This window comes from Lepidochelys kempii, chromosome 9 (genome assembly GCF_965140265.1).
Source record: "Lepidochelys kempii isolate rLepKem1 chromosome 9, rLepKem1.hap2, whole genome shotgun sequence".
NCBI lineage: Eukaryota > Metazoa > Chordata > Testudines > Cheloniidae > Lepidochelys > Lepidochelys kempii.
In genome coordinates, this window is record NC_133264.1 from 64,742,830 (window position 1) to 64,754,960 (window position 12,131).

At 48.4% G+C, this 12,131-nt stretch overlaps 1 protein-coding gene across 8 annotated transcripts; it reads right to left on the reverse strand.

Annotated features, from left to right (window-relative positions):
* Window positions 1-196: 196 nt before the first annotated feature.
* Window positions 197-12,114, reverse strand: LOC140917609 (magnesium transporter NIPA2-like). 8 transcript variants are annotated; one of them, XM_073360798.1, is made up of 6 exons: window positions 12,028-12,114; window positions 5,106-11,094; window positions 4,034-4,090; window positions 3,193-3,283; window positions 2,895-3,055; window positions 197-1,341 (listed from the first exon to the last, which is right to left on the reverse strand). In XM_073360798.1, the coding sequence occupies exons 2-6, from the start codon at window positions 5,302-5,304 to the stop codon at window positions 713-715; spliced, it is 1,137 nt and encodes a 378-aa protein (XP_073216899.1). In that variant the 5' UTR covers window positions 5,305-11,094; window positions 12,028-12,114; the 3' UTR covers window positions 197-712. The 8 variants fall into 8 exon arrangements, with proteins under 8 accessions (XP_073216899.1, XP_073216901.1, XP_073216902.1 ...); XM_073360800.1 differs by having other exon boundaries at window positions 5,106-5,253; window positions 12,028-12,104; XM_073360801.1 differs by lacking the exon at window positions 12,028-12,114 and adding an exon at window positions 11,906-12,018 and having other exon boundaries at window positions 5,106-5,253.
* Window positions 12,115-12,131: the final 17 nt, after the last annotated feature.

Below are 12,131 nucleotides of genomic sequence, written 5' to 3' on the forward strand. Positions count from 1 at the left end.
AGGGATCACACTCCATAATGAAATCTGATCCAAAAAAAACACATCATTTAGTGGCAGCAACAACATTAGAGAGTCATCAGTTTGGGGAATCTAATTCTGCTTCTAGCTTTGGGTCAGTAACCTCTGCATGAGCAGAGCTGGCACCTGACAAAGCAAAGTACAGATGCGGTTATGAAATAACATGCTATGCACATCATTTTAAAACACGTTACCCCTTGTTGCTTTAGGAGCAGTGACAACATACAAGAATCTCAGCACGTGGCTAGAATGTTTTGTAAACAATCTTTAAACATTAAAAAAAGCTTTGTTTTAAGGCCACCTAAACTGAGTGGTCCTTCCATTCAGTAAGGATTAGTGTGGTTACTGCTGGGTCTCCTCCCACATAAGCCTGTGGCCTGATAGCAGCTGCAGCATGTTCTTACAAAGGGAACTCAAGTCTACTGGTTATAGTGTTGGTGGGAATCTTTTCCAGGTTTTGTTCGTAACAGCTGGAAATTGCAATTAGGTCTCTTCACCTGCCCTTCAGGTCCCCAGCAGTGGAAGCACAGAACACTCTCACAGAATAGGCAGCAGATGTTTACTTATTCCCAACAATGCAGCTGTAGCTGGTGGAGTCTGATTAGCAAACTCATCAAGGGGAGCTCAGTAGTGAGACCAGAAAGCGCTTGGGTACAAGTTCAAAGGCTTTCCCAGGCAACAGGTTCATGAGTCGTCATACACTTTCAGCTTCATCCTCCACACTCTGAGAACCCTTGTGGATGTCCTCTGGGCCCAGAAGAGGCTGATGTAGACATGACTGGTGTTTGTCTGCTCCCCTCCAAAAAGAATGCAGGTCTGCCCTTCCTTGCTTCAGGAAGAGGGGCAGCAGGTCTGGGGTGAAGGGGATGTCTCTGAATGCATGCAGAAGGAAAATGCCAGAGACTATGGTTAGAAAGCCACTTATAGTGCCAATTATGTTGTGTAGGACCATGTGTTGCCACTCCTTGAATAGGATGGCGGAACAAGTCATGACTGCTGTGGTAAACAGGACGTAGTAGATAGGTGTGACCACAGATGTATTGAAGATGTCCAAGGCCTTGTTCAGGTAGTTAATCTGGACACTGATGCAGAGCACCAGGCAAATCAGGAGTATCCAGCCCAGCGGTTCTTTCAGGACCTGCTTCCCAGCAAACAGCTCCTTCAGTGTGATGCCCAAGCCCTTGACACAGGACACTGAGAGCGAGCCAATGGCAGAGCAGACCAAAACATACACCAGAACGTTGCTCCGCCCATAACGGGGCCCAGCCACGAAGATAAGGAGAATGGAGCTCACCAGCACACACACCGCAAAGGCTATAAACCCTTCGATAAGAAGGAATAATCATTAGGATTTGCATTAGAGTGGGTAACACTATTGTACATTTATGTTACAGAACAGTGAGTGAAGATGCAAGATAGGGTGGCATGTGCCCCCATGGGTCAGTATACTCACCTTTCACCTTAGTGACGGGTTCAAAACAAGAAGTGGTTACACGTCAAAGATTTTAGGGCTCTCTCTATTCATTAGTGCATTATGGTCCGAGTCACAAGACTACCACACAAGTTGGCATGATTAACAGATTCTGTTATGTTACAAGAAAGCCTGGAATAGGGAAACTACAGGTCCGGATGGAGGCAGAGACGCAGAATTGGCTGGGGGTAGGGAATAATATGCCAGGGGGTGCTGTAAATGGGATTGCAAAGTATTGGCAGAGCTACATGGAGCCCAGGACTGCAACATCAAAATGCTGCAAGTCAGGCCAGAGTGGTACTAGCAGAGCTGTGCAGATTGGGATTAGGACTCTCCTGGGATAGGAAGGGGTGCTGCAGGGCAGGTGTTCTGGGGCATTAGTACAGTGTGTCAGTGATGAACTGCAGCATGAGCCTGTGGGTATTGGGGGGAAGGGGTTGACACGATTTGCTCCCTTCCCTTCTCACTGCAGGCTTCCTCTCTGTACTGTCACTCATTCTTTCCTATCATGCTATTGCCCAAATCACTCCCTAGATTCCAACTTCCTTTCTCATATTGTGAGGGATTTTTTCCTCAAAGCTCCCCCTCCCTGCAACTCCCTATTTCCTTCTTTGCTTCTCTTGTTTATTTTCACCTTAAGTTTCTTCTCTGGCCTTTCTTCTCCTCCTCCCACTAATGCTGCCCCTCATGTATTGGCAATCCTCTTTTCTACACTAGCATTATATTAGGGTTACTTGTCATTGCTGTTGATTTTGCTACTAGTTTTGTGGTTATTCTTCCTTTGTAACTCTTGCTTAGCACTTTGGTATTAAAGGGGCTGTATTATAACCACAAGGATCATGGATAGGGGTCTAAGCACAGGCCTAGGACCCAAAAGTACCAGAGTGCTAATCCCCACTTTGACATAGACTCCTGTGGCCTTGGGAGAGTCACTTAACCTCCATCTTACAAAACATCCTGAAGATGAGAAGTGACATTTCTTTTTTATTAAAATAAAATGCAAATATAGCAAACACTTGCATCATACATAGGTGCCAACTCCTTGTGGCGGGCACTTTGGGAAAGGGTTGGAATGGGGGCGGGGCCGAGCACCCACCAGCACCAGAAGAAGTCAGCGCCTATGGCATCATACCTCTTGTGTCAGATTTGACAATAACTAGCCTTTATCCATCTCAGTAGCACAGGCTTTCACTCTTACTCTCCAAAAAACATGAGCAATCTAATCTTTTCCATCACAGAGAAGGAAACTAATAAACTACCATGGATCAATGGGCACGTTTCTATCACTTCAGTGCAGGAAGGATTATTTACTCAATTCTTCTCAGGCTAGACAAGTTATTCTACCTTCCACTGCCATTTACGTGGGAGGGGGGGAAGAAATTAACAAAGCCCTCTGTTTGGATACCTGGATCTTTAAGCTTCTCTGCCATTGACTCCAGGCTGGATACCTCCTCCCCCTGTGGGGCATGGATTACCATCACTGTGGAGCCCAGAACACTCAAGATGCATCCAATCTTTCCATGGACATTCAGGTGCTCATTCAGAAAGTAGGACGACAAAACTGCACTGTAGGATTGAAAGCAAAGGAAACACAAACACCAAGAGGGTGCAGTATTTGAGGGAAAAGATAGGGTGAGGTTAGACAGCTACTTCCAGTGGTAAAGGGCAAAGGGACAAGTACCGCTCGTTCTCGTGTTGCTTACCTGACTAGAACACTTAATGCACCCAATGGAGTTACTAGTGTTGCTGGGGCAAAGGCATATGCAGCAAAATTTGCTGCTTCTCCAACTCCCACTGCAAAAGAGACCCAGTCAGTCACAGGAGAGCAGCGTAACATGGGAGCCAATGCAGCACAACTCACGTCAGCTCATAGCCGTTGTGCAGTTAGTCATTGTACAGAGGCACCATCACCACTTGTTGATTCCATCATCATGCCATAATTCGTTATCTGCAATAGCACAGTCCATCTGCTGAGCGTTGTATGGACAGTATAGACAAGAACTGAGCGACACAAAGAGGTGGATGGCAAAGGAGAAAGCTTATTTACATATGGATATACTGCTAACCAGCATCAGTGCAGAAAAGAAATACTAACATCCTTACAGTTCAACATATATTTGTATAATTTTGCCTTCCTGTTGTGGTGTCCATTGTGACATATTCCAGTCTTTACTTAGCATCACGTCTGTGAATTGCCGTGAAGCTCTCTTGACTACGCAGCAATACCAGAAGCTAAGGAGCCAACTATGCTCTAGAATGCTTTGCATGGTGATAGGAGAACTTCCAAAATGGCCCAATCACCTGATTAACTCAGTACTCAACTCTTAAGTGAGAAATTTAGAAATATGTAAGATGTGAGCACACAACATGGTTTGTTTAGACAGGTAACACCACTTTCAAACTGCTCAATGATAAAACAAGGCAGCTGAGCCTCAATTATGACAAAGGAAATAAGAGAACAAGGCAAAGATAAAGGTGAACAATCAAAAACCTTGGACAACCAACGTCTCTCGCTCATACTTCAGTTTCACAGCAAGTACTTACTGGACAGTAGTCCTGCCCACCAAAGCCACTCCCTCAGGTATGCATGACCTCCTTGTCCTGAGAAAGAAAGTGAGAGCAACAACAAAAATCCAGGGTGAGGTTCCAATGGCACAAGCTATACAAAGAACCAGGATCTCTTTTGCTTATAAAGAAAGGAATGAATTTTCCTCTGAGAAGTGGGATAATCCTCCAGCACTCCTCTTCCTCCTCTGTAAAGGAGCCAATTTCCAGATGATATTAGCATCTTTAAAAAAAGAGCTTGATGCTGGTGAAGAGTGCTGGCTAGCCATCCCTGGGGACAGAAGTCCAATTTATCCTCAAGAATAAGTACAGCATGGACAGTGGCAGCACATGCTTCCTCCACTCTGCCTCAGCTATGTGCCCAACCATGCCAGGATCACATCTACAACACAAGGAGATAGTTTGGTCTTCACTCCATCTCTGGTGAAGATACCGTCAAGGGTAACAGCTGAAGTAAGTGTTTTTATGAAGCAAATACTTGTCTACTAAGAACTGGATTGAGACCAAACTCACATGATATAGTACACCATTAAGCGGTTGTTAGATAGTAATGTTTTTGGGTTACTGATCTGGGTCAGACTTGGAGCTGAAATAGTGCCATGGTGCATCCAGTTCCCTCTGCCCAGATTAGGTATTTCTATTTCTCTTCCCTGTTCATTCAAATACTTGTCATTTGTCCCAGCCTTCGACAGATTTTGAAAGCTGCATTTCTCCAGCTCTCTGCTCACAATACTGTGCAATATTAGACCACACCTGGTTACAAGACCCACTACAGCAGTCTAGGATTTCGACCGTATTAACAGCTCCAAGATCAAGAAAATAATATGTCCCTTCTGGCTGATCCTAAAGTGACTAAGAGCTGTATTAAAGCCAGAAATGTTTTCACATCATCCAGCTGAATAGCAATTAGAACTTCTTGAAGTTCAATTTTTCCAAGTGTGTAGAGAGCCCCTGAAAACTCTCTTATTGTTCTACTAGGACAATAAGAACAATGCCTTTGGCGGGAACATAACTTTGTACAGCCAACTGCAGCAATAAAGACGGAAAGTACCTGCCCTAATGGAGCCCCTGCTGGCCAACTTGAGAAGCCCTTTCTTCTTTAGGATAAAACTTCCTCCGATAAAAATACTTGAGGATAGAGCCAGGCCTAGTCCGATATAGAAGTCATAGCGACCTGACACACCCTCCATCACAGCCCCCTGCATCAAGAAGGAAGAACACAAATTCAGAGAGAAAAGAGGTTTGGGCATGTCCACCACACAAATCTAAGGCAAACCCCAGTTGCAGGGTGTTCTCCTGGAATGTGAAAGATTGCTGTACATGAAATAAACACTTTGTAGGGCAGCTCCTGGGGGGCTCTTACTTATCTCTACACCTTCAAGTGCTAGGGCCATTGACATTTCCATTTCCTAATGCAGCATTTCTCAAATGGGGGGTCCTGACCGAAAAGGGGGTGGGGCAAGGCTATTGTAGGGGGATTGCATGATGACCTTTTCCCTTGCTTTCAGAGCTGGGTGGCCAGAGAGTGGTGGCTACCGGCCAGTTGCCCAGCTCTGAAGCTAGCACCAGCAGCAGTGCAAAAGTAAGGATGGCATGGTATGGTTACTTAGCTCTGTAGGCATGTGCACGGGTGCCATGAATGCTACGTCCAGTAGCAAAGTGTGTGGGGGTGAGGGGGGGGAGCGTCAATCTCTGTCCTAATGGACATCTACATGGGGGGTGGGAGGAGAGACTTTGCTCCTGAGAAGACAGTAGTACCTGCAGTGTCTCAGTAATAATCATGAACCTGGGCACGACCCAGGAACCCTCAGGGTGCACAGGGGCCCGAAGCTGACTCTGCAGCTCCTGCTTGTTCAACTTGCGGGCTGAAACCCTTAGTCCTGGTCTACACTACGAGTTTAGGTCGAATTTAGCAGCATTAGATTGATTTAACCCTGTACCCATCCACACAACGAAGCCATTTTTGTCGACTTAATGGGCTCTTAAAATTTATTTCTGTACTCCTCCCCAACGAGGGGATTAGCACTGAAATCGACATCACCGGGTTGAATTTGGGTTAGTGTGGACGCAATTCGATGGTATTGGCCTCCAGGAGCTATCCCACAGTGCTCCACTGTGACCGCTCTGGAAAGTGCTCTGAACTCGGATGTACTGGCCAGGTAGACAGGAAAAGCCCCGCGAACTTTTGAATTTCATTTCCTGTTTGGCCAGTGTGGCAAGCTGATCAGCACAGGTGACCATGCAGATCTCATCAGCAGAGGTGACAACGGAGTCCCAGAATCGCAAAAGAGCTCCCGCATGGACTGAACGGGAGGTACTGGCTCTGATCGCTGTATGGGGAGATGAATCCGTGCTATCAGAACTCCGTTCCAAAATGTCAAAATATTTGAAAAAAATCTCCAAGGGCATGAAGGACAGAGGCTATCACAGGGACCCACAGCAGTGTCACGTGAAACTTAAGAAGCTTAGGCAAGCCTACCAAAAAACCCAAGAAGCAAACGCCCGCTCGGGGTCAGAGCCCCAGATATGCTGCTTCTATGATGAGCTGCATACCCCTAACACTGCCCCACCCCTGTACGTGGACTCCTCCAAGAGGGGAGTCTCACGCAACAGGGATGATTTTGGGGATGAGGAAGATGATGAGGAGGGGGAGGTTGAAGATAGCGCACACCAGGCAAGCGGAGAAACCGTTCTCCCTGACAGCCAGGAACTGTTTATCACCCTGGAGCCAATACCCTCTCAACCCAGGCTCCCGGACCTTGAAGGCAGAGAAGGCAGCTCTGGTGAGGGTACCTTTGTAAATATAATACACGGTTTAAAAGCAAGCGTTTTTCATGACTAATTTGCCCTGAAGACTTGGGATGCATTCGCGGCCAGTACAGCTACTGGAAAAGTCTGTTAACTTGTGTGGGGATGGGGCGGAAATCCTCCAGGGACATTTCAATGAAGCTGTCCTGGAGGCACTCCCAAAGTCTTTGCAAAAGGTTTCTGGGGACAGCAGCCTTATTGCATCCTCCATGGTAGGACACTTTACCACAGCAGGCCAGTAGCACGTAGTCTAGAATCATTGCATAAGAAAGCATGGCAGCGTGTGGTCCCGGTGTTTGCTGGCATTCAAGTGACATCTGTTCTTTCTCTCTCTGTGTTATCCTCAGGAGAGTGATATCATTCATGCTCACCTGGTTGAAATAGGGGAATTTTATTCAGGGACATTCAGAGGTCGCTGTTCCTGCTGGGCTATTTGCCTGTGGCTGAAAAGAAATCATCCCTGCTGTTAACCACGCGGTGGAGGGAGGGGTGAAGCGATCATCCCAGAGAATTGGGTGGGGGGAGGGGTTAGTTGGGTTTGTGCTGCACGTTAACCTGAAAACATCAGCCCCTCCTTTTAAATGGCCAAAGTATCTTTTTCAATTTTAATCTCCCTTTTTTGTTTCCTGCAGCTGCAAATGTTTCAACGCTGCTACTAGCATCTCCGTCCCAGAGGCTAGCGCAGATAAGAAGGCCAAAAAAAACCGCACTCACGATGAAATACTCTCTGAGCTCATGCAGTCCACCCAAACTGAAAGAGCCCAGCAGAATGTGTGGAGGCAGACAATGGCAGAGTCCAGGAAAGCACAAAATTAACACGAGGACAGGAGGGATGTGCGAGAGGATAGATAGCTAGAGCAACAGGAGAGGTGATGGCAGCATGATGAAAGGAGGCAGGATGCAATGCTGAGGCTACTGGAGGATCAAACTGATATGCTCCGGGGTATGGTTGAGGTGCAGGAAAGGCACAGACTGCCACTGCAGCCCCTGTGTAATCAACTGCCCTCCTCCTCAAGTTTCATAGCTTCCTCACCCAGACACCCAAGAATGTAGTGGTGGTGGAGGGGGCCTCAGGGCACCCAACCACTCCACCCCAGAGGGCTGCCCAAGCAACAGAAGGCTGGAATTCAATAAGTTTTGAAGTTCAGTGTGGCCTTGTCCATCCCTCCTCCCCTACCCCACCTGGTACTTTCCTCCTCCCCAACCCCTCCCAGGCTACCTTGGCAGTTACCCCCTATTTGTGTGACGAATTAATAAAGAATACATGAATTTGAAACAACAATGACTTTATTGCCTCTGCAAACGGTGATCAAAGGTGGGAGGGGAGGGTGGTTGGCTTACAGGGAAGTAGAGTGAACCAAGGGGGCAGGTATTCATCAAGGAGAAACAAACAGAACTGTCACACAATACCCTGGTCAGCCATGAAACTGGTTTTCAACGCTTCTCTGATGCACAGGGTGCCCTGCTGTGCTCTTCTTAACCACCCTGGTGTCTGGCTGCGCGTAATCAGCGGCCAGGCAATTTGCCTCAACTTCCCATCCCGCCATAAACGTCTCCCCCTTACTGTCACAGATATTGTGGAGAACACAGCAAGCAGTAATAACAATGGGAATATTGGTTTCACTGAGGTCTAAGCGAGTCAGTAAACTGCGCCAGCATGCTTTTAAACATCCAAATGCACATTCTACCACCATTCTGCACTTGCTCAGCCTATAGTTGAACAGCTCCTGACTACTGTCCAAGCTGCCTGTGTATGGCTTCATGCGCCATGGCATTAAGGGGTAGGCTGGGTCCCCAAGGATAACGATAAAGAAAAGGAGTTCTTGTGGCATCTTGTGGGGGCTGTCTGCAAGCAAGGACTGGTCTGTCTCCCAAGATCTGTGAGAGTGATGGGTCGTCCTTCAGGATAGGTTGTAGATCCTTGATGATGCATTGGAGAGGTTTTAGTTGGGGGCTGAAGGTGATGGCTAGTGGTGTTCTGTTATTTTCTTTGTTGGGCCTGTCCTGTAGTAGGGGACTTCTGGCTCTGTCAATCTGTTTCTTCACTTCAGCAGGTGGGTATTGTAGTTGTAAAAATGCTTGATAGAGATCTTGTAGGTGTTTGTCTCTGTCTGAGGGGTTGGAGTTCTGTGGTGACCTAGAATCCTATTTTCGACGACTCTGACTCCACGAATATTTCCCACCCACCTCTGAACAACATACTAACCCACAGAGACCTTCCTACCAAGACTACAAAAAGAAGGATTCTGGGTGGACTCCTCCTGAAGGTCAAAACAACAGACTGGACTTCTACATAGAGTGCTTCCGCCAACGTGCACGGGCTGAAATGGGGAAAAGCAGCATCACTTGCCCCATAACCTCAGTCGTGCAGAACACAATGCCATCCACAGCCTCAAAAACAACTCTGACATCATAATCAAAAAGGCTGACAAAGGAGATGCTGTCGTCATCATGAATAGGTCGGAATATGAAGAAGAGGCTGCTAGTCAGCTCTCCAACACCACTTTCTACAAGCCATTACCCTCTGATCCCACTGAGGATTACCAAAAGAAACTACACCATTTGCTCAAGAAACTCCCTGAAAAAGCACAAGAACAAATCCGCACAGACACACCCCTGGAACCCTGACCTGGGGTATTCTATCTATTACCCAAGATCCATAAACCTGGAAATCCTGGACGCCCCATCACCTCAGGCATTGGCACCCTGACAGCAGGATTGTCTGGCTATGTAGACTCCCCCTCAGGCCCTACGGTACCAGCACTTCCAGCTATCCTCGAGACACCACTGACTTCCTGAGGAAACTACAATCCATCGGTGATCTTCCTGAAAACACCATGCTGGCCACTATGGATGTAGAAGCCCTCTACACCAACATTCCACACAAAGCTGAACTACAAGCCATCAGGAACAGTATCCCCGATAATGTCACGGCAAACCTGGTGGCTGAATTTTGTGACTTTGTCCTCACCCATAACTATTTCAGATTTGGGGACAATGTATACCTTCAAATCAGCGGCACTGCTATGGGTACTCACATGGCCCCACAGTACACCAACATTTTTCGGTTATTTTCTGGTCTGGAAAGTAAATCCCTTGCTGCAGCTGTTCATACAGACCAGCGTTCCTGAAAATGAGAGCATCATGTACCTTTCCCAGGCATCCCACATTGACGTTGGTGAAACGTACATTGTGATTCACCAGTGCTTGCAGCACCATTGAAAAGTACCCCTTTCGGTTTATGTACTGGCTGCCTTGGAGCTCCGGTGCCAAGATAGGGATATGGGTTCCATCTATCACCCCACCACAGTTAGGGAATCCCATTGCAGCAAAGCCATCCACTATGACATGCACATTTCCCAGAGTCACTACCCTTGATAGCAGCAGCTCAGAGATTGCGTTGGCTACTTGGATCACAGCAGCCCCCACTGTAGATTTGCCCACTCCCAATTGATTCCCGACTTACTGGTAGCTGTCTGGCATTGCAAGCTTCTAGAGGGCTATCGCTACTCGCTTGTGAATTGTGAGGGCTGCTCTCATCTTGGTATTCTTGTGCTTCAGGGCAGGGGAAAGCAAGTCACAAAGTTCTATGAAAGTGCCCTTACGCATGCGAAAGTTTCGCAGCCACTGAGAATCATCCCAGACCTGCAACCCTATGCAGTCCCACCAGTCTGTGCTTTGTTCACGGGCCCAGAATTGGCGTTCCATGGAATGAGCCTGCCCCATTGCCACCAGGATGGCCAAACTGCCGGGGCTCGTACTTTGAGAGAAGTCTGTGTCCATGTCCTCATCGCTCTTGTCACCGCGCTTCCATCGCCTCCTCGCCTGCTTTTGCAGGTTCTGGTTCTGCATATACTGCATGATAATGCGTGAAGTGCTTAAAATGCTCATAACTGCAGCAGTGATCTGAGCGGGCTCTATGCTTGCCGTGGTATAGCGTCTGCAGGAGAGCAGAATGACAGTGGAAGCGGTCGTTCAGTGACAATGGTTTCTAGACCTACTGCACAGTCTACTGCCAGGACACAACAGCTGAGCGGGCTGCACGCTTGCCATGTTATGGCAAGACAAGAGCAGGAGAGCAGAGTTGCAGCGGAAGCAGGAGCCCATGAGAGACAACATGGAGAAATTTGCTATCGAGACAAAAGCAGGAGAGCAGAGTTGCAGCTGAAGCGGTGGTTCGATGACGACATTTAGCAGTCCTACTGTACCGTCTGCTGAAGGCAGTTTGGCGCCTGCACAGAAAAAAGGCGTGGAACGATTGTCTGCCATTGCTTTCACGGAGGGAAGGGCGACTGACGATATGTACCCAAAACCACCTGTGACAATGTTTTTGCCCCATCAGGCATTGGGAGCTCAACCCAGAATTCCAGTGGGCAGCGGAGACCGCAGGAACTGTGGGATAGCCACCCACAGTGCAACGCTCCGAAAGTCGACACTAACCACGGTAGTGAGAACGCACTTGGCTGAATTAATGCGCTTAGTGGGGACACCCACAATCGACTGTATAAAATCGCTTTCTAAAAATCGCAAAAAAAAAAAAAAAGGAGTACTTGTGGCACCTTAGAGACTAACCAATTTATTTGAGCATAAGCTTTCGTGAGCTACAGCTCTCTTTTGAGCTGTAGCTCACGAAAGCTTATGCTCAAATAAATTGGTTAGTCTCTAAGGTGCCACAAGTCCTCCTTTTCTTTTCGCGAATACAGACTAACACGGCTGTTACTCTGAAACCTTTCTAAAAATCGACTACTACAAATTCGACCTAATTTCGTAGTGCAGGCATACCCTTAGAGCCCAACTGCAACCGACCCCCAAGTGCTGCTCCCCGCTAGGAACCAGGCTCCCCTTTCCGGAGCGAGTGCCGAACCCCGCCCGGCGATCATCAATCTCCGCGGGCAGGGCACTGTCCCGGGGGGGCCTCACACGGTCGGGGGAGCGCAGGCAGCGCTGCGCGTGATACGCTGCTGACAGCCCCGTCCACCAGGCGGGCCCCACCCCACACCGCGGGAACCCAGGAGCCCCAGGGGCGGGGCCCGCGAGACACACCACAGCTTGTAAGGGGGCAGGAGCCCCGGGTCCTCTCAACGCAGAGTAGCACCACTCGCCCACGGTACCGCGACCGGGGGCAGCAAGCACAGAGCCCCGCCCCGCCCCTTCCTCGCCGGTACCTGCTGCAGCTCCCCGGACCGCTTCCGCAGCTTCAGCCAACCCCCTGCTCCAGAGCCAGCGTGGGAGCGCCTCGCCCCTCACTTCCGCTTCCGGTGAGTCATCC